Source organism: Manacus vitellinus, unplaced genomic scaffold (genome assembly GCF_001715985.3).
Source record: "Manacus vitellinus isolate BGI_N305 unplaced genomic scaffold, ASM171598v3 scaffold_6_pilon, whole genome shotgun sequence".
In the NCBI taxonomy this organism is placed as follows: Eukaryota; Metazoa; Chordata; class Aves; order Passeriformes; family Pipridae; genus Manacus; species Manacus vitellinus.
The window spans coordinates 12,156,649-12,178,770 of record NW_021940750.1 but is presented as its reverse complement, the minus strand read 5'-3'; the positions used below and the strand labels follow the sequence as shown (position 1 = coordinate 12,178,770).

Genomic DNA, 22,122 nt, shown 5'->3' with positions numbered 1-22,122 from the left:
CAGCTGATGCTTCCTGTGTCTGCACACTACAGTTTGTAACTTAAACCCGTGTGTCTGAAGGGTAACATGTTGTATATAGAGGTTTCCACAACACTGCTAACAAGTGATTTACAAAAGTAAAGTGATTTACAAAAGTAAAGGATCTGAGGGAGTGGCAAGCATATCAGATATTAGCAATCCTTCAGGTGCTTTATTACATAATAAGACTACTTATAGACTAAGGGTCTCACCCTAATTTTATATTCTCCAAGGTCCCGTCTTAACCTCTGCTTTTCAACCAAAGAAAAGCAAGCTGGCTTTTAACATTTCTTCAGGAGACTCTGCTCGGTTTGGGCTTGTCTGATTTGTACTTGAAGAGCTACATAACCAGGCAGCTGCAAGGACAGTGGTGGGCAGCCACTGTGTGTGGTGGGCCAGGACAGATAGTGGCATTCCCCACCTTCAGAGCCTTCTTCCTTAGGGTGAAAGATGTCTCCAGCAGACACTCTCTTGTCAAAGGTTACATCATGCAATTCATGCAGTCACTGCTAACAATGCACTGTTCTTATCCAGATACATAAACATGTTGTACTTCTAAATAATTTCCTTGTTAAGGACAACTTGTTTTTTCCCCTGAGTTTTGTTCAGTTATCAAAAAAATGTAAGGAACACTGAAAAAAAAACAGTCTGACCCCCCTTTGCTAATTCACAGCTTAAGTAGTCTATTTTTGTTTTCAGTCAGGCTATTCAGCACAAGAAGATGCTTCTGGTTTATTCCCAGGAAAGAGAAATAAAACCACCATATCCCAAAGTGTCTAACAGCAAAGCATATAGTTTAGAGGAATAAAAAAGCACTCATTTGATGAAATGGAATATGGTAAGCTTTTTGTCAGAAAACTTACACAGAGAGAAAGATTCAATTAAGAAAACTTGCACATGTCAAACCCGCACCCTGTGTGGACAAGGGCAAAAAGGAAAATTGTTTGTGTGCATAATTGTTGAAAATTTATGTTTGCCTGGTGCAGAAAGTTTATTTCTCAGGAAACACTTCAGAAATAATAGGTCCTGGTTGCTAAAGTAGCTCAGATTTTTAATTTCCAGTGCCTCCAGATGAATAGTATAACAAAGATTTCTTCTTTGTTGAGGACAGTTACTCTAAAGCAGCTTGAAGCTATCACACACAAGTAATTTCATTCTAGAATGGATTCAAACAAGCTTATCAGGATTGCTATCTGTTTATAAATTATATATTTAACAGTAAAGTAAGACAGACATGGCTGGAATGTTACACATGGGGAAACACGATTAGAGATATGCCAAATTACTCAACCTAATTCCAAGCAATAGAATCTTAAAGGCACTGGGAATTTCTAGAAGAATTAATCATTATATGTTTTAAAAATAATTAAATACCCTTGGAAACCAAGCAGAGATTCTTTCAGACCTGCCTGCAATATGTAGTCCTCTCAGCTGCAGAATGTTTGCCTCTCCAAGGATCCCTTTTCTTCTCATTCTTTTAGACACTGAACCTTTTCAAAAGGCACACTTTCAAAAAAAAAATCTTCAGTGCTTTCATGTTTCTTATTTTATGCATTTGGCCATCTTGAATTAATAGGAGTCAATGAAGATGCACATTCTTAAAAATGGCCACAGCTTCATTGGTCTAATCTATGAACTTTAAAGACCTTAGTTTTATGAGCTTTCCTCAGGGTAGGTATTTCAGTGTTTGAAAAACAGGGTTATGGACTGTTAAGTTAAGCACATGTTCTGCATCAACATTTTAGTTTCAGCAGGTTATTTGGTGCCAAGTTTGCCAGTCAGTATCATCAATTCGAAATATGTGCTTGGTTGCTTTTAACAGGTGTTTTGAGAACAGCACAGGACAGAAGAAAGGCAGTGCTAATATATTCATTCAGTATTTATCCTTAATTCTGAAAATCTCCATCCCTCCAAAACATGACAAAATTTCACCTCAGGTGTTTAAGACACGTAGAGATGGAGCTGAAAAGGAGTGCAAATAAGTACTTCTGTTACTTCACCAGCCTGACAACTTGTCTATTCATTTCTATTGTACGTTTTTTCTCAAGTAATAACAGACCTGGGTTTACATATGGTATGACCCATCTCCTTACAGAAAACTACCTTTTATTGTGCAACTGATGTTAGATGTAGAAGAAAACAGCAAGGCTGAAGCAAAAAACTCAGTACCCTTTAGATAATGAAACATAACCACGGACTTTCACTCAATCTGTTCTTCTGAAGACAATTTGTTAGTGTTTGCATCAAAGGACATAGAGGGAGAAGACATTAAAACAATCTAAAACCAAAATTGGCTTATCCAAATCAGTCATTCCAGAGAACCAAAATAATAGCTTGCTCTTAAAACTGAATAACAGAAAAACATAACAATAAGATTTATAAGTACACACACACCACTGTCACATTTGTGGGTTAGTTGAGGTAGTGCATCACAATTTTCACAAAATACACACACACAGATACACATTTCTTGCAGGTGTTATCTCAGACTTGGTCTGCTGTGAAGCCAAGTGAATCCCCACAGTGACATTTGGAGGTTTAAAAGCTGAAGTTTTTGTTTCTAAATGCCTATGAAAACACTGCCTATGCTCAGAGGCCTTTTAAAACAAAACCAAAGCTTTTAAAGCTTCAAAAGCGGTCATGGGAATTTGCTCATGAGGAGGGAATCCTAAATGAAGGCCAAGATTCAATGGATTTCCCTGGACAAGAGAAAAACCATAGCCTGTCTGCAGATCTACTGTTTCTTATAACAGATGTGGGCTGATTCAAGAAAAACCTGATAAACCTTTGTCCATCCTATACATTTTACAAAATCAACTCTTAAAAGGTTTATGTCCTACTATTCTTTCCCATACTATTAAAAAACCCCAAACAAACCCAAACAAACAGAAAAAAAACCCCACCCCAAAAGAAAGAAACAAAAAAAACCCACAAAAAAACCAAACCTACCAAACAAAGAACACAACACCACCAAAAAACTCCTACCTTCATGGATACTTAATGTAACTAAGAGAACATGCCCCAGAGTTATTAACTTAAATTGAAAAACAAAGGAGAGTGGAAGCTAAGCTTAGAACTTCCATTGTCATCACCTTAATACATATAAGACAGGAAGGAAACCAACTGACAGTTGCTTTTTAATATATGCCTGATGATTTAGAGAAGGAACTATTCTAATGTTATGTTAAAGGCCTAAACTACTTGGAATATTTTTAAAGTCAATGTTTTCTACCTATGACATTCTAAAAATAAGGTGATAAGTTTCAAACTAACAGTGTTTAAAGGACTGTTATAAAAAGGCAGCTAGAAAGTAAAATTTGAGTGGATCAAGGCTGCTGAATCAGTTATTTACAGTATAAGAAACTTGGTGTAAATGAAGTCTTTCTTCTGAATGTGAGATACAGCTTTTACTCAGTTTTAAGGTAAAGCACACAAGTAAAAAATTCATGGTTTCACCTGAATTTAACAGTAACATTCCTGCCCACAGTGCAACTGACTTTCTCCATTTTCTTTTGGTTGCGATAATCTCATTTTGTTCACAGAAGTTGTACCTCGCTCCAACAAAAAAAGACAGACAACTCAAGAACAGCTAATGAGCATGGAGGGGGAAAAGAGCAGAAGGTGTTATGATTTTTTTGATGATCAAAAACAATATCCTTCTCAAATTATATAATGAAAATTAATCATGCTATAACAAGCAGATGTTTGATGGAAAACTAGAACAGAAGACCAGTACATGGATCCTCCACGGGACATCTAATAGTGCATGAGTATTGCTCACCACAACCACAGTTTGAACTAGGACCCTTATATCCAAGAGTTCTACAGTGGCAAGCAAAGCAGGTCCAAGTGGATGGTTCTAGGGTTTGCCTCAGCTGGAGGGTGCTCTTTGCATAGTTTACAAATTATGCGCTAGACGAGTTCTCAGTCTCTTAAGAATAACTGAACCTTACAAGGAAATTCTGTAAGGAAATATGTAAAATGTTTATATGTGAATAAACAAGGAAAAAAAATACACACGCACACACACACACCCCCACTAAGAATTTGAGAACTCCTCTGAGCTCTTGTAAGGTAGTCATGAAAATAACAAGAGAAACAAACTCAAATCTGTACTCACTGATTATATGAAGACAAATTATATAGAGATAAGATATTTTTTTGTGGCACAGACACACTGAGATTGAATCAAGTCTGCTTTCAGATGTACAGACTGTGCTCCCACCAACTCCCACTGAAGTCAGAATTTGACCTATTGTGTACTTTACATTCACATCAATGAAGTCAGTAAAAATGCAGAAAATTGCTTCAGAAAGATGTAAAATTCTTTCCTAGTTCTAAAATAAAAGGACAGCTTATTTCTTTTAAACAAACCAGATTGATAGCCATTTGGAAGAGCTTAAAGGAGGGTTAATTGGCATACAGTAAACCTGAATTCTGACAGTGTGGACTTCTAGCTAAAATGACATTCTCTTTGGTGGTCCTATGACTGTAGGATTAGTTTACAAGAAAGCAGAGAGGGGTTTGAAACCAAACCCTGAATGTTGCTGATGAATTACCAGATTAGAAAGGTTCAGAAGAGAAAACAAAACAACAAAAAAGGGGCAAATTTTTAGCTGAGCCTGATTTATAGATTAATAGCATGAATGAAAGATCTTTAAAAAAATCAGTAAAGCCCTTCCTTCATAAAACCTTGCTCATATACACAACTTTATGCCAAACTATGCTCAGAGCTGGGAATATGAACTGCTAATAACGTCTGACTCAGGGAAATAATTAGGATAACCAATTCACAGACAAATGAAAGTGTTTCATCTATCAATGCAGATATGCACCACAGAAGTTTTTCTTGAAATAGATAAGGTAGGATGAACTTCATTATTCTGAGAGAAGAAAGAAGAAAACAGGACCATACATAGTGGTTATCTATCAACAACATCTACAGTAAGTTTGTGAACTATAGTGAAGTTCAGATATGGTCTCATAAAACTGAAAGAAAACAGTAAAATCTATAAGCAATTAAAATCTAAGAAATATTCGACACTCATATGATAGTCTTTGTTATGTTTTCTTTTTTTAACTGGAAAACTGCATTGTTACTTCTCTCTTGGACTGAAGTAGGAGCACTGCAGTAATTTTCCTCTTTTTAAAATCATTGCACAAGCAAAGAACAGAACATGCAAAATTTTAAGTCATATGAGATGGTAGCACAGATCAGCCTATCCCTGTTTCCCTAAAATGAAAAGCATCTATATTCATTAAGCATTTTGGTAACCTCTAAATCAAAATTTAATTTTGTAATACTCTAAACTTCTAGAATCTACTATTTTACACAAAATGGATAAAACATTCCTGAATAAATAAAAGTCTATTAAAACAAAGCATTAATTAACACTTTGCATCTAGAAAGATATTTAGCACCCAAAAAAGAGTTATGAACTAGAAATATTACTTACTTAAATACATTTTCACATTGTGACAGATGTTTTGCACAAAATACGTTAAGTGTCTGAATACACAAAATGAATCTTAAGTGCATGGATCTAGAAGCACATGAAATCTAATCAGAAGTCTAATGAGCTAAAGGAGGCAAAGCTTACCAACTTCATTTTTAGGGCAAATACTTGTAGTTTATGGCTAGAGCAAAAGTGTCAATTGAAAACAAATCTTACAAAGGCTGAGTTGGTCAATATTAACCTTAATGTGAGCCTTTTCATTTCAGTAATGGGTCTTTAATATACAGAGTAAGGCAATGTAATAGCCTTTTCCGGACTGAGGTCCTACTTCTGTTACTGTAGGCACTTCAGAAAATGGAAAGTCTGTGCTGAAATATACATAGGAATTTTAATCCTTCGCCATTTCTTGCCTAAAAATATTTGCCATCTCCGTAATGCTAATTATTACACAAATGGCAAATTATAATTTGGATTTCAGCTTAACACTGAGAAATAAAAATAAAAGACATTAATGAAGAAATAAAAAGCCTTTTGGCTATACAGAAGACATGGGGCTTTAATAATTTTCTCAAGGCAGGGAACTGACAGTAAAAGTTGCACTCCTTGTGTTTTACATGTTCTATGGACTGAGAATTTTTCACTCAAAACAGCTTTCTTAACAATCTAATAGCATAAAAATACAAAAAGAAATCCAATACAAGAACTGACGCCCTCCATTTTTACTTTTTGCAAGAAATTTCTTGATATAAAACATTAGCAAACAAAAATAATGTTTGGGCATGAGGTGAATGAACAACATGGTTGTTTTAAACAACTGAATTATGTACTCAGCTGAATGAGAGTCCATGAACACTAAGCAGTGTAATCAAGTCAAAATTATTGTTGTCTCAATGAAGTACTTGGGGTACTATTTGAGCACCAGGACCTCAATATGTTAGGTATAAAGGATGATTCCTCTCCCTTTTTTTTCCACTGGCAGAAGCCTAATGTACCTCCATTGATTTCAGATGTATTAGCAAGGAAGGGCCTGATCCAAAGCTCTCTGAAGTCAACCAAAGTCTCTTTCTGTTGATTTAACAGGCTTTGGATTAGTCCCTAAATAAGAACAGATTTTGGCTCAGCTAAAGGATTTCACTTAAGCCCTCTGCTTGTTCAAGCATCTAGTAGGAGCTAAGAGAATATTGCAGTCCTACTGAGTATGAGGTTATCTTCATTCTGAACTATCCCCTTTAACAGATGTACAGGGTCAGGAGTCTCATAAAACAGAGAACCATCAGTAAGTGGTAAACCTAAGGTGTGAGGAATTAGGAAGGAAGATCCAAGCTGAAAAATTTTGATTTGTACTATTTAAGTGATGTTGCATCCTCTTTAGGAAGGAGTGTAAAATTAGAGAGGAAGTTCATGCGAGTTTCCAAATTTTACACTTGTAAATTACTTAAAATCTAAGCACCAAGTCCTGCATTAACATTATATATATGTATTTACTATATTCACTCTGCTGAACTCTCTGCAAATAGGGGCTGCCTTTAGTCTAAGTATGATGAACTTACAGCTGTATGTGGAGGGGCTCAAAGAAAATTTAAACATATGTAATTGCTTAAACAATTGTTGTCACAATATGATGGGCATAACACAAGATTATAAGGAAAAGTGCACTCTTTACTTATTTAAGAATTAAATGCCAGGGTTGTCAAAAAATTTCGTGGTATGAATCACATGTTAATAGAAATTTTGCTGAATTCCCCTCTCTCACTTTCATGGCTGCTCCACCAATCCTTGTCAGTTATAGCAAATGCTCTGTTTACACAAGAAAGTAGAAGACCCCAATCTTAGCCTGTGCGTGAGGAATGTCTAGCGCCAAGAGTGTACAAGGGTAACCATCCATAAAATAATTTGAGCTCTTTCCACAAGCTATGAGGCCAGCAGTTTAGGACAGAACTCAGTGCAAGTTTGAGCATCTGGAGTTAGCAATAGACTTCAGCCTCCAAGCAGCTGGGAAGTCAGTGAAGCAGGGGGAAACCACTTTGTCTTGCTCTTTCCTGGGCTCACTGCCCCAGCTGTAGGTAGGAACAGGGTCACCAGGGCCATCATGCCAACTCTGCCATCAGACAATTTCCCTGTGTTCGCTCCTTATGCTGGGGTAAAGACAGATTCACAAATAACCTAAAAACAGCCAGGCTTTGGGGTTGTCACTTATAAATCACCCATATGTAACAGTAGAAAACAAGGAATCATTTACTTTTTCCAGCTCCACACCTACCTGAATTACTGTATTGAGCGCAATCAAAGAGAAGTAGTCTAATTCCTTAAAGTTAAGTTTAAATTTACTGCATAAGTTTATTCTCTCTAATAGATTTTAAAAACTGTTAGCATTTCAAGAAATTAGCTGAACTGAAAGCACAAATTAATTCTTCTCTGAAGCTCAATGTAACATTTAAAAATCACCAGAGGAAAAAAAGTGATTCAAAACTTTGCTGTTCAAATAAAAAAAGGTTGGTGCTTACTAATATTTGCCCTCTAAAATATAAAGCATGATTAAAGTTTGTTCCAAAATATATTAGGAAGTATTAAAATTTTATAGATCTTTTTGTAGATCCTACATGTCTTAATGGCAGTAGTGTCTATGGAAATCGTAAAAAAACTAATAGAGGTGTTTTTTCATGTCTTTGTTTTTTAAGATAAGAGAATCATGCTTTGCTTTCATTTATTTGGATGTATTTGACCCAAACTTTGCAGATCTGAAAGTAGCAGTACCCTTGCTATTGCTACTGATTCCATACAAGAAGCATTAGGATCTTATGTGAATAATGTCTTCCTCTTCTCTCTTCTGAGAAGGAAGAACTGCTTTTAACTGACTCCCACCTCCTTCCTTCAGTCCTTCTCTGGACAGTCCTCTGCTGATTCATCAACAAAAGACAGATCTCTCATGAGTACTGTAACTGTGATCAAGACATCTATTTGTCATGTTTTAAAATATTATTCTTAAATTCTGTAGAAAGCCAAGCTACTAAATCTAGATTGGTGGGCTTATTAAGACTAAAAGCAGTAATAACTGTAAAATAACTATGTAAAAGGTTATTAATTTCCCCCCTCAGACACATATGACGTTATTTCATAGTTAACAAAAAAATATCTAAATAGGAAGAAGACTATTCATGATACTGCTGCCAGTTCTGATGCCCTAAGCTTTCATTCTTAGCCACCACTGCCTTTGCTTATGCTGAAAACTCATAGGCAACAGAGTAGGCCATGGATAAGAAAAATCAGTGTCCATGTTTAAAATACAGAGCTATTGATGTGCAAGGTCACTAAGCATCACAACCTGCTCTAGAGTACTATGGAATTCCTAAAGAAGAAAAAAAAAGACAATGCATTACACAATCTTGTTTAAAACCAACATCACCATTGAGTCCCTAAGACCTAAAAATGACCAGAGAATCCAAGTTTTCCTTGACCTACATTTACTATGGTTGTTCAGGGGGAGAAAGAAAAAAACCAAAACAAAAAAGCCCCACTAAACAGGGCATATATACAAGGAATATAAAACACATGTATAGTGATATAACAATTTTTTAAACATTGGAAACACTACTTGAGACTTCTCATCTTTATGGAAACATCACTAAAGAACTGGTGATGCAATCCATGTCATTCTTTATTTATCACTTTGTAAGTCTTGTTCATTAAAAACTGTATTGAGTATTTCATTCACCTTTTTTCACCTTTGTTGAAAAAGAATAAGTGTTTTTAAATAACAAATACAATAATTTACAAATGCAGTATATCCAAAGCTTATTTTATGAAATTCAGGAAGGCCAATAGAAGAACCCCAGTAAAAGAATATTCTATATAACCCTTCATTCCTGTAATATCAGAGTAGTCCATGACAACAGATGACCATTTCATATCATTCATGGAACATCTAAGTACTCTAGCAGTTATTGTACAAATGGGGAAGACTGCATGTCAGAGAGGGCATGTAACTTACATGAAGTCCTATTGGATTCAGTTCTGCAGTTAGTTGCTGGGTAGACAGACATGTCTTTACCTCATGGCAACAAACGGAGAAGCTACAGGGAGGCCACCAAAATAACAGACGTCCTTCCAGGGACCAAACATTTGGATCATCGTGCAGATAGTGGGGTAGTTAAAGTGGTCGTCACTATTTCCCTGTATTATCCTGTCTTTATGACTACACTGCTTTTTTATAGCTCATGTAACACCAGAGAGTTGCAAATATAAGTTTCTACATGTATTTTCAAGTGCACTTTGTTATCATTGTAAACAATTTTAAATACTCATTTACATCTTCTACTGCATGCACAAAGACTTACACAAAACAGTAGAAACCACTGGTTAAAATGGTAAGCATTTATTTGAAGATGAGATCCTAAATATATAGACACTCATGTATTTTAAAAATCATCAGTTATCAAGACTTTCATGTAAATGGCTTTATTTTTTAGTGAATGAAAAGCTTATCTGAGTAATACAATGGCTTAAGTGAAGAAATAGGAACGTAGAAAATAGGAGAAATTACTCACTTTAGCCTATACTAAGCTTCCTGCAACCTCAGTTCCAGCTTTAACAACCTCTAGCACCTGTTACTAGAAAGTACACCAGACCCAGATTTGGGTTTATTAGTACCCTGAAATCAGTTACTTTCATGAGAAGTAATTTTATACATCAAAAGCAACATTTTACAGTAGTTCAAAATCAGAATGGTTTGAAAATTGAGAACTATAAACAAATGCAACAAATTGCATTAAGAGCCAGCTAAACTCAGCTGTCAAATCTTCTTCACCTGTTCTACTTCCCCAGATACAGAAGCTGCTCAGAAGCTGGAGCTATCACAGAGTGGTTAGCACTCCTCTTCTCAGGCAAAGACAAGGCGTTAAAACAAAGGGCCACCGTACTACAAAGTGTAGTGCCATAATGCAGTGTTTGATGCTCTAGAGGGTCTTCAACAAGTACTGTACAGCAAAAAATCAATTGAAAATCAGCATGATAACAGACCAGGAGTTGCCCTGTAATAGCCTTAAGCCCCGCAAGGCTATGTGGGTCTCTGTCATTCGCCAGGCTGCACTGAGCTGGGGGAGTCTGCCCTCCTGCTCTGAGCACTCTGGACATGTCTGTGCCTTTTACCTATGGCTTTCACTTTTATGTTGGTTCTATCTAGGGTAGAGTTAATTTTCTTCACATTGGCTAGTATGGGGTAAAGTTTTGAGCTGTGCTGGAAACAGTGTTGATAATACAGGGATGTTTTTTTATTGCCAAGTAGCACTTGCCCAGCATCAAGGAAAGAAGCAGAAGTGCTTCTCACCCCACCCTACCAGCAAGGAGGCTGGGGTTGCACAAGAACTTGGGAGGGAACACATCAAGGTCAGATGACCCCAAGTGACCAAAGGGATATCCCCCACCATTTGGTGCCATGCTCAGCTTATAGAGCTGAAAAAAGAAGGAGGAAGAGTAAAATGCTCAGAGTGATGGCAGCTGTTGTCCCAAGTCACCCTTATGCATGATGGAGCCCTGCTTCTCTTCAGATGGCTGAACACCTGCCTGCTGAGGGGAAGTGCCGAATTCCTTGTTTCGCTTTACCTATTAAACGATCTTTATCTCAAACTATGAGTTTTCTCACTTCTACCCTTTTGATACTCTCTTACTGGCTGGGGGGAATGGACAAGTGGCTGTGTAGAGCTGAGCTGCTGACTGGAGTTAAACCACAACAACCTTGCACAGTAAGGGATGCTGACAGCCTTAGTGGATCTTCTAAGCTTTCAGAAGTGGAATTTGATTTTTCTTGGCATAGATTTGAAGGCTTTCAGGTTTTTTGGGTTTTGTTTGTTTTGGTTTTTTTGTTGTTTGTTATCGTTTTGTTTTGGTTTGGGTTTTTTTGGTTACTGTTTTGGTTTGGTTTTGTTTTTTAAATAAATTTCTCCTCTGAGTAAACCTACTGATTTTGAACTGTAAACATCCTCAGCATGAAATAGATCCCTCCAGTCCTATGGCTGAATACACAGAGGTGATTCCTTTGCCATATTTAACAAAGTACAACTCAAGAAGTAAAGAGAAAGAAATACGGTTCAATTCCATGCAAATTGTTATGCATGCAACAAAACGGGCCTACAAATATTTCACTCATATGGTAGGTTTAATTTCAATATTTCTTTAATTACTTTCCAACAATGTCTGGTTTCTGTTAAATTTACACTAGTACTTGGCATTTGATGCAACCCCAAAAAGATAAGATACATATGTCCTCTCTTCACAGTCTTGGCATTTTTACCTTAATTCAAGCATTAAACGGATTTGTTTGAAAAATTACCTTGCTGATTAGCTGGTTTTTTTGGTAAATATATTGCATTAATCCTTACATTCTGAATATGATGTAAGGTATACAAGCGTTCTGTCTGACTCAACAGCAACATATCACGGCTTAAGGAGGACATGTACACTGATCTCTCTGAGCAAAGAAAGAGCTAATTGGGAGTTAGATTCAGTGTGATTATCAGCTTGTTTATGATAAGGGAGTACTATTCTGAATAGCACTGTAAATTCATTCCCTGATTGTGGTGTTAAACCACAGCTCACCCCTCCCCCCCTTTTTTCTATTTGGTTAGAAGGGGCTTTAAACTACTTTAAGCAGATGACAGTGTCATGCTTTGATTTTCCTCTGTCCTGAAGAATAAATCAGCTACATGAGCCTAATGTCTAATTTCACTTTTCTAATCGGAGAAAGGCATATTTTAAGGGTTTACTATAGGAACATATTTGGGTAATTTTTCCCCATGTCGTTATGAACATTAGACTGACCCAATTAATATGAAATGTTTCTATGCTGCTGGAACAGACCGTGTTACAGAAAGAGCCATTTGCACAACCTGTTCATGATTATGGGCCATAAGGACACAAAGATGGCATAGACATTTGTGGACCATCTGAATTCTTACAGGGGAATGGGAAAGAGGAGGAAAAAAAAAATTATGTTAGCTGACTGTTGTGGGTCATGTTTTTTAATCCAGAGTATTGGACATGTAACACAGCAACAAGAGCTGATCATTTTGTTTAATCACCTTTTGGATCTGTGCCAGATGGTCTCTATTGAGAGTGCTGCAAACAGAGAGAGATGAACTGCATCTAACATGCCACTAGAGCTTTCCCGTAAATGTCTGAGAACTGAATCCAACAAGAATTTAGTCTCAGAGCAGAAAGGGATACATTTAAAAACTATGTGCATTAACTATACTTTTCCCCATAGAATCCTCACTTGGCATGAATAATTTACCCTCTCTTATGCTAATGGGATCATGAAAGTATCCCCGTGTCTTTAGTGCAGCTATTCTCAGCTTTCAGTAATTACCCCACCCAGTGAAAATAACATGGCTTCTGCAGCTGAACGGCCTACCAGTACCTGGCAATTAGAAAGATCATGGCTGGCAGAGGACCGGCCCAGAGATGGACACACAAGCTTCGGCAGCCTGAGGAGCAGTTTGAAAAATTAAAAGCCTTCCACTGTGAACATTTACGTAGTTGCTTAGGATCAACATGGAGAGAGCAGTTCCTGCAAGGGCATTTTTATTTTTCAAGGGTGACAGTCAAGGATTCCAATGTACTGTTCAGGCACTCTCATATTAAGAAATAGCAACATTCATTGGTCATCAACAGTTAAAAGAAATTTTATGGGTTGTTTTTTTTAATTAGTGTTGTCTTGCTAAACAAGAGGGAGAGAATTAAAAAGTCAATTAATGAGTGTCCTTTGGTATCTGACAATTTTATCAGCCACACAAGGAAACTCTACCATTTATTTAATGAAAAGTTTTTATAAAATCATTACAAAGAGCTAGGCCTTGACCTCTGTCTATAGCACTCCATGCTAGGTAATTCACTATGTAAAAATTATCGGACTAAAACATCTGGGAAAAAAAGCTATGAAACAGCAGGGAACGTGGCTGGTTTATTGTTTATCTTTTGTTTATGAGGCAGTATTCAAGTTTAATTACTACTCTAAATTAAACTCTAACAGGCATCAGGAGACATCCCTTTACATAACTAAGTTAAAAAAAAAATCCAGAGATTCCAACACTAGATCTTTCAAATAAATTGGTATATATAGGAAGAAATTAGTCTGTAACAACACAGGAAGACATTTAAGCACTCGATACTGTGTATTTGAATGTGTTGCATTATGAAACCATTAATATTGTAGCAAACATACAATTCTAATTTACCAAATGGGATGCTATCTAGCATTTGGAGGCAAATTGGATTAGGCTGAGTAGAATCTGAGATGGAAAGAATGTCCTACGGGGGAATCTTACCTTTTTTATTTTGAAATACAAACACATAAATAAATATATATATTCAAATATACACATATTTAAAAAAACCAGAAAGATGAGGACAGAGGCAAACCTCTCAACAGTAATAATCTCTTAGGTAAAATTATGTAGTTATTTTCTCCAAACTTTCATATACAAAAGTGGAGGAAAGAGTTCACTATGTTTACCATGGCAGTAAGTGACCAGTTTTACATGAACTTAGCTGTAGGAAAAAATAAAAGTTGAAAGCAACTAGCAAAAGATTATTCCAGATGGCATCTGTCATATTGTATTTAGGGTTATTTTAAAGAGATTACTGGCACTCTGAAAACATTCCTATGACAGAGTTTTACTAGGCTGCATTTGAAACTCCAGCACAACTTACTACAAATATGGAAGTAAATGTTTTCTAATGTGTATATAGATTTTTATCCACATCTAAACATACAAGCCTACGTGGATTCAAAGGTAAGAGTGAGGTGAGAAACTTAACTACAAACAAATACAAGTATAATATTTTAAACACCACACGTGCACTCTTAGCTTTAATTTAATAAGAGGTGAGGAATCTGCAGTTGCTACCAGCCTGATTATTAGAAAACTGTATAGTGAAGTGAAGATTCCCTATGAAATTTTAATGTTACTTATTGAAAAGTGGATAGGAACATAAATGTTTGCTGACTCCAGGAATCAAACAAAAACTGCAAAAACATATATTTGTTTATACAATAGACAGAAAGAAAGGATGGAGGATACTAAAATTTGACTATATTTAGCTAAGCTGGTTCTGGCATCATCATGGTTAATGTGCATGTGGTGTGCAGTGTGAGCTCAGCAGTTACTGGGCCAACTGTCTCAGTATTTCTGGGAATTCTGCCTATTCACAGTGCAAGGATTGTTCAATTGCTGCAAAATGTACAAAATGAATTTTACAAAAATGAATTGTAAGGAAGGCCCCATTACAACGATTTTACAGCAAAGATGTCAACATCAATTTTTCTTTCATGCATAGCTAATGATTAAAACAACATATTCCATTTGCCTAAGAATTTATTTCATACAGGCACATCAAAATATTGAAATACAAAGTTATCTTTTCTCTACTCTTATTATTCATTGCTGCAGAACCCACACCATTGTTCAAACCATGAAAAAATAAAGCAAACTTGGCAAGAAATACTTAAAACAAAGGCTCATCAATATTCTCCAATTTGTCAACATCTCAATTACAGCAATGGAAAAAATGTAAATTTCATGTGCTTTGAACACTGAGGGGTCTATTCTTCTGTCAATGCACATGCGTAACTCCCACCACCATTAATGGGAATTACTCATACATATCAACACAAGGACGGGCCTCTCAAACTTGAAAGGAAAAGATGAATTAATTAGGGCTACTTGCTTCCTGTATCTTCCTCAGCTGAAAAAAGTCATTGTTCTTTAAGAGTTTTTCATACTTCATACAGTTCACCTTTGTGAGGGCTGTGCTTTCTGAAATAATGCAACTCCAGTGAAGCATTATTTAATAGGAAGTTTGATTTTTCACAGTCTGGATGTTTGAGCCTTTCTATGAGGAATTTTCTTTCTTATAGAAGACTGCTCTCTTCCAATAAAACCATACCCTACACCTTTCTAAGTAAAAATACAAAGGAAAATTATGTTCTGAATATTATGATGAATATGCATACTAGCTTCAGCAGGCTTACCATATTTACAGGACTAAGAAAAAGAAGCTATAGCATTAGCTTTTGGATTAGTTTCCAAAGACTTTGCATGAATATGTTATTTTTTAATTATTACTAACATCAGCCTATTTCTCTCCTTTTTCTGACAACTGGAGTTTGGTTCAAAGATTTATGTAGTTCTAGTAGAGTTTCCAATACTAGAATAGTATTTGGGCTTTGGGCTTTGTCAGTTAGTTTTGTAAACAAATTTGATTTAATACTATAGTTATTACAAGATTGTATATGCTGAATAAGAAATATACTACCTAATTTTTCCAACAAGCATCAATCCAGAGAGTTAACCTGTGATCAATGTGTAATTTCAGCTAGTATTTTAGTTGACTTTGCCCTGAATCAGATTAGGAATCTTTGCCAAAGAAAGCTATTGTGGGCAGATTTGTGAGACAAACATCAAACTTGCACATAAGTGCTTCAAAATTACTTTGAGATTTGCCCTAGAGAGTAGCCTCAGATATTATTTATAAAGGGCCAGATCATTCAGCACAAGTAGTCCCATCAAAAAAAGCCACCAAGCCAAAAAACCCACATATCAATGAGCTACTCACTCACGTGGGTAAAGTAAAGTGGATATGATACTCTTTTATATTTTTACTGCCCTATAACCTATAAGAAGTTTCTTGTCTCTGGCTTCTCACTTATGATCAAGTTTGTCACCCAAGTCTAATCCTAAAAAGATGCTGGCCTTCGTGAAAGGTCCTGAAGGAAAAAAGCCTCCAACTTGGCTGGATCAGGCCCTTTGAGTGACTGAACTATGAATGAGACAAAGCAGGTATACAATCCTGGTACCATAAAATATGAAACTGAAATTATTCCCTGGTGTTTTCCTATAGACCACATGTTTTTAAACCTTAAAAAGATTTATTTCTCACTTTTCATGCATAATCTGTCATATTCATTATTTGCAATATCCATAAAGAAATTAAACAGGAATTAAAGACTGGGAGCATCACATCCATCACTGTGGTATAAACTGATGCCAAATTCTAGAAGTCATTTAGCCTTTTATGTAAAGGCAGGGGCTGTTTTCACTTTGTTTCACAAAGAATAAAGAAAACACAATACCCCAGAAGACTTTCAGATGTGTTTTTTCCTCTCCAAAGAAAAGGGTGGATGATAAAGCTACACACACCTTTTAATCTTCCACTTAGAGTTTTTACACATATATTCCCTGGCCAAAACCAGGGTCTTCTCTCTCCTCTCCCCTTCTCTCACCCCCTTTCCTGCCATCTCCTTTGCTATAACTCAGCTAACCCAACAGAACCAGTCAGTTTTAAATTTCAGTTGGGACCCCGGTGACCTGTTAATGAATCTACAGAGAGGAGAAAAACTCACAGTGTTGAGTTATGCCTGGTGTTGCTAGCTGACTTGGAGTCAGAAATGCTTGAAGCGTTAACGTAATTGCAAGAATGTGAAAAATGAAGCGTTGGGCTCCTGAGCAAAGCAAAAGGTCAAAGCAAGCCCTACACAAAACAAGTCTCTGGAAGATGGCCTCATTAGACCATTAAATCAGCTTCTCCTTTTTGTAAGATGTTTAGAGTGTTTTATTTTTATTATTGGATATATTTAACTCTTTCTCTTTCTAGAGCAGGGGGAAAGTTGATCAGAACTACTACATAACTTCTAATCTCTAAAATAGTATTACACAGAATTGATTTGCATTTGTGAATCTGAACTGAGATAAAGTAAAAAAATGCTTGTTGGATTACAGATTGCTACTACTTTGGTTTGTCAGATGATCAGTATGTTGTATAGCTTAGTTTTCTGTTGAACAAGTGAGGTGACATGTTAAGAACAACATAGACACTTACCACTAATAAAATTAGGATAATCTTTCAACATTTACTGCCTGAAGGCCCTTTCTTTAACTCTTTCAATACCAGCATGTTTCTAATAATACCAAACATGGACCATATTAACCCTTTTGATGCCAAAGGGCAGCCATGCACTGTCATGGAGAGCCTGTCCTCATAAACAGACAAAATGACTAAACATTCTTTATTTGGTTCAAACTTTAAAAATTATGAATAGATTCTTCCAGACAATAAATAGATTTACCTCATGCAGAGAAAGTCTACAAAAGACAGTCATCACTCAACCTAAGTCCTTTCCATCTTCCCCCCCACCTTCCCAAAATAAAATAAAATAATAATATTAAAAGAGAAAAAAATCACAAGCTTCACATCATAGAATTAAGGCAAAAGCAGAGACCCCTGGAAAGAGTTCTCTCAAAAGCCAGAACAGACTCTAATATGAATCAATCTCTGCTGCCACCAGGCCTTAATGCAGAAGGCTGTAATTTACTAATGTAACACAAGACTCCCTAATGAGCTCCCATTTCCAAGAAATCCTTTGGAGCAAGTGCAACTTGAAGCAGCATTTGTGGATGCTCTTGACAAAACTGCAAGGAAACCAACTTGACCCAAATAACTGCACCAGAATAGCTCAAGAGGGCATCTATTCATCTTGAGACCAACTCATTGCCAGTTGACAAATTATAAGGTAAACTCTGCCCCTCTCAAGGGAGCATAATGAAAATTCAAGACATATCTCCCTCTCTTTAGTCTTTTCCAGGAATGAGAGAGGGAGAGCAATCCAGAGCCATCTCCAATGGAAATTTTGCTGGTAGAATCATCTTTTAGTTGCCAGCAGCTGAGTGGAAGAGTGATTTACCACTGGATGTTTGCTTTCCTTTAAAAGGCCCAACTAAGCACTAGGGAAAGCATACTAGAGATGTTTTACTGTGATAGACTGGGCTGCACTAGTGACTGATTTGGCCCTTCAGTGGTTGTTCCCCTTCTGCAGAAATGAGTCTAACAGGTTTGTTAAAGTCATATGTATTAGCAGAAAACTCAGTTTCCAATGGGAAGTTGGTGTAGTCGTCATCAACTGCTTTTTCTAATGCTTATCAATATTTCCCAAGCACCACGAGTTACATGACAAGGGGTCAGAGACTAGTGAAATGCAAGATCTCTGGATATTGATACAAGGGATTTCTTTATATGGCTCAACGAAGGAACTTTTCTAATTTCTAAGGGGTTACTGAGGCACAGTGAAGATACAGTTCTGCGGAAATTTCATACCTATGGATGGAATGAAGATGCTGTGGCAGACCACTCAAAGGAATAATTTTTAAGTATGCAAATGATCATCTGCTACACCAAGCATCTTAACCACAATATACCATGTAAACATTTGATCAGCAGTAAAGCCTACGGACAGCTAATAGACATAAATAGCTATTATTTGTTAGCTGCAGCCAGCTAATAAACACCAATATGCTGTTTAGCAGTCAAGTTCTCCCTTTCATCATTAGCTGCTGAATCTGTAATGGTTCACGCTAGGTCTTGTACAGCTCCAACCTAACCTCATAGAAAAAAGTCCTTGTGACTTATGTTGGAGTTGGATCACACCCTGTGCCATGACTGCTTTCTATCAGCTATAAGATTACAAATGTATAAACAATTCTTACAAATAGGAGACAAAACCAAACCACTCTACCAGAAACAAACTTTGCAAGTTTCTAGAATTACAACGGGTACAACACCAGATCGTAAGACAGACAAGGGAATCTAGCTCTGTGCCAAGCAGTGGGCCACGTGACAGACATGCAAACACATATCTGCTCTGCCACCTAAGCAAGGCAAATATCATGGTGAGAAGTGGTCCACAGCATGAGACCTATCACGGCAGCTCTAGCCCTGAAGGCTTCTCCTCTCTACAGTTTTGGGATCCCGCATGGCTTGTTGGATGTCAGCCCTGTCAGCTGGCTCTGCTGAGCACGTGGGTGAAAACACAGAGGCAAAATACTGCAGGTGCACAATAAACATCTCATGGTGGGACCATATCATAAAACCTTATAAAGGTAATATCTCTCTCACTAGCAGAAGCTTACCATGTTTACAAAGAAAAACAGGCATGGAGTCCACCTTAAACTTTGGTCTTAAAAAAAAGGAAAAAAACCACAACTCTGAGTCAAGATCCAAGAGTGACAGCAGGCCATCATTACCCAACTTTTAGCACTGGAGGCTTGATTCTTACACCTTCTGGAGTCACTTATTCTTCTAACGAGTAGTGTAAAACACTATCATAACAAAATGACAGCCTTTGACACTCAGTCTGCGTGGGTACAGATGACCACACATAAGGTGCAGTAGGAAATAAAACAAAAAATTCTGAAATAATAATCAAACTTCCTGAACCCTTGAGAAGGTTTCACTGTATAGGTATATCGGAGATTTTGCAGCTCAGGTGCATCTCTGTTTATCATTCAAATCCAGATTTTCAGAAGAAGAAACAAGTCCGTACAAGCAAACATTGCAAGAAACATTTTTCTGTCCAATTCAGGTTTTTCTTCTACTTTATATAATTTAGCAGCTTCATAACTTCATATAGAATTTTCTTTCCCGGCTAAAACTACATGTTAAACTCTATTACCCAACTCAAACAACTGCACCGCAACTGGAGAGTATGTCTGTCATTATATTTACTTACACCACACAAAAATAAACTGTAGATAACCAAATTTGTAAAGGAATTGGCAGAACTAATCAATTGTTATTACAAAGCTTGTTTGAAGATTAGATATTTCACTTTGAAATAACAATAAAATGCAGCTAAGTGGGTTAAGAAAAGGAAATACCATCTCCCTAAGTCACAGCTGATTATACTGCAAGTCTGCCACTCCATGTTTACTCTAAGGCAGATGTACTGATATAATGAAAAAAACTGGAGTTATTTTAGTCATGCCTACTTTGCAGAGGGAAAAAGTTTGACCTTTTACCTTGCTCGCTGCTGTTGTCTCCACTCTGGGAAGCGTGGCCCCCGCTGGAGGGCCCTGGTGTGCCTGCTGAGTGCGTTGAGGTTGCATCATCATGGTCTCTCCAAGATGAAGGATTCTGGTGTCAGAGTGCCAAGGAATTTTTTCCACGGTTCCCATTCCAACAGCAAATGAAGAATAGAAAGAAAACCAGGAGAAGGGGGGGGGGGAAGTATACACATTAGCATTTGTCAAATGTGCCAAACACCAATACTGTTTGCACAGTGTAATAATTCTTCAGCAAAGACAAGCAGAGGAGATACAAAGATTTACTTGTTTAAGCACAGGACAGATTTTTTTTTTCTTTTTTAAGGTTTCCAAAGAGTTGTCTGGATTTAATTGTTTGAGTAGTACTGCAGAAGAATATATCAGGAGTGAAAAAAAATTAAGTTTCTTAATGAGCTCTACAGGGTAGTGGGAGGAGAGAGCATCAACGTGCACAGTTTATGATACTAGCTATTCTCATTAGGATCAAAATTGTTGCTATGCAAACTGTCTTCTTACACTTTGTTTTAATAGACTGACTAGAGCAGTGAGGGGAGAAGAGGAGGGAAACTGTTTCAAGAAGTACAAGAAAACATGCATGGGAGAGGAGTATGTCCTCACTCCCTACCCTCTCTGTCACACATTTAAACACTGGAAAAACTTTCAACAGATTCAAAGTTGTGAGGGGAAAAAGCAAGCTTTCCCTGAAAGATGTTATATACTGGGAAAGATGTTTCCTCATCCCCCACCCCCCATCACCACCTTGATATGACACATTTCAAAAGACTTTCTAGAATTATCTTTCTAACAGTTCGCTTACAAGAATTGTCAAAAATAACCACCAGGTGATTATATAAAATAACATGTATAGTGATTTTTATGTAATTCTTTCTACATTACCATGCATAAAACACTACAAAAGGGAACACAGAAGACAGACATACAAAGTTTGCAAAACTTGGCTAAGTAAGACCTCAACTACTGTACTTTAGTCACATAATTCAAGTACACTATCTAATTTATTGGGTATTGTCTTTCCCGGAGAGAGGAACTGCTATTTAAAAGGATAAGTGAGGAAAAGTTAATGTTACAGTTTAGTGCTACTTTGTTGAGTGTATTCTCCTCCTGTCCTCCTCCCCTTTCCTGATCATTCCCAATACCCTGCTGTTGCTTAAAGGAAAACAGGAATTCTACTGTACAGGAAGAGCTTTATCAGCACCACATGAAGGCAGGCAAGAGATGGAATTTCCTCTGGCAGAGAAGGAGAGCAAGAACACATGAAACAGATCAGACTAGGGGCAAGACCTGTGTTACTTGTCACCTGTATGCGACAACTTTAATCGAGCGCGTTATAATAATTCAACAATGAAACAAACAATAAGTCCCCCCTCAAAAAATAAAAAAAAAGAAAGCTTCTTAGGTTTGATTGTGCTTTAAATCTGCATTGTGAAATAATACCCTACTATTAAAGCATGAGGAGAACCTGAAGACAGCAGATGATGGGTTTGAATAAATTTTTTGAGCAGGACTGATCCTGACCTCATCTACCCCAATGCGTAGTAGGAATAAGTTCAACAAAATCAACTGATTTGCCCATTGTAAAATACAGCGTAAGTGTGATTGGGACCAAGTCCCAGAATCTATACTGAAACATCTCAAAGTAATCTCCTAGCACTGATTAGTACCACATGCTCTATAGCAATGCAGAATAGCACTGCCAAATAACGGCTTGCTACAATACCCAGTAACATTAATCTGACGGGTCTGACCCGGATCACAGCAGA

General features: G+C 36.9%; 1 protein-coding gene across 6 annotated transcripts in view; it reads right to left on the bottom strand.

Moving 5' to 3' along the window:
• The window catches only part of MEIS2 (Meis homeobox 2), a 171,332-nt gene that overhangs the window by 135,121 nt on the left and 14,089 nt on the right, over positions 1–22,122 (bottom strand). For all 6 annotated transcript variants that reach the window (XM_029964197.1, XM_018082788.1, XM_018082790.1 and 3 more), the window contains one exon: positions 20,318–20,432. In XM_029964197.1, coding sequence (XP_029820057.1) covers positions 20,318–20,432 — 115 coding nt within the window. The remainder of the gene's footprint in view (positions 1–20,317; positions 20,433–22,122) is intronic.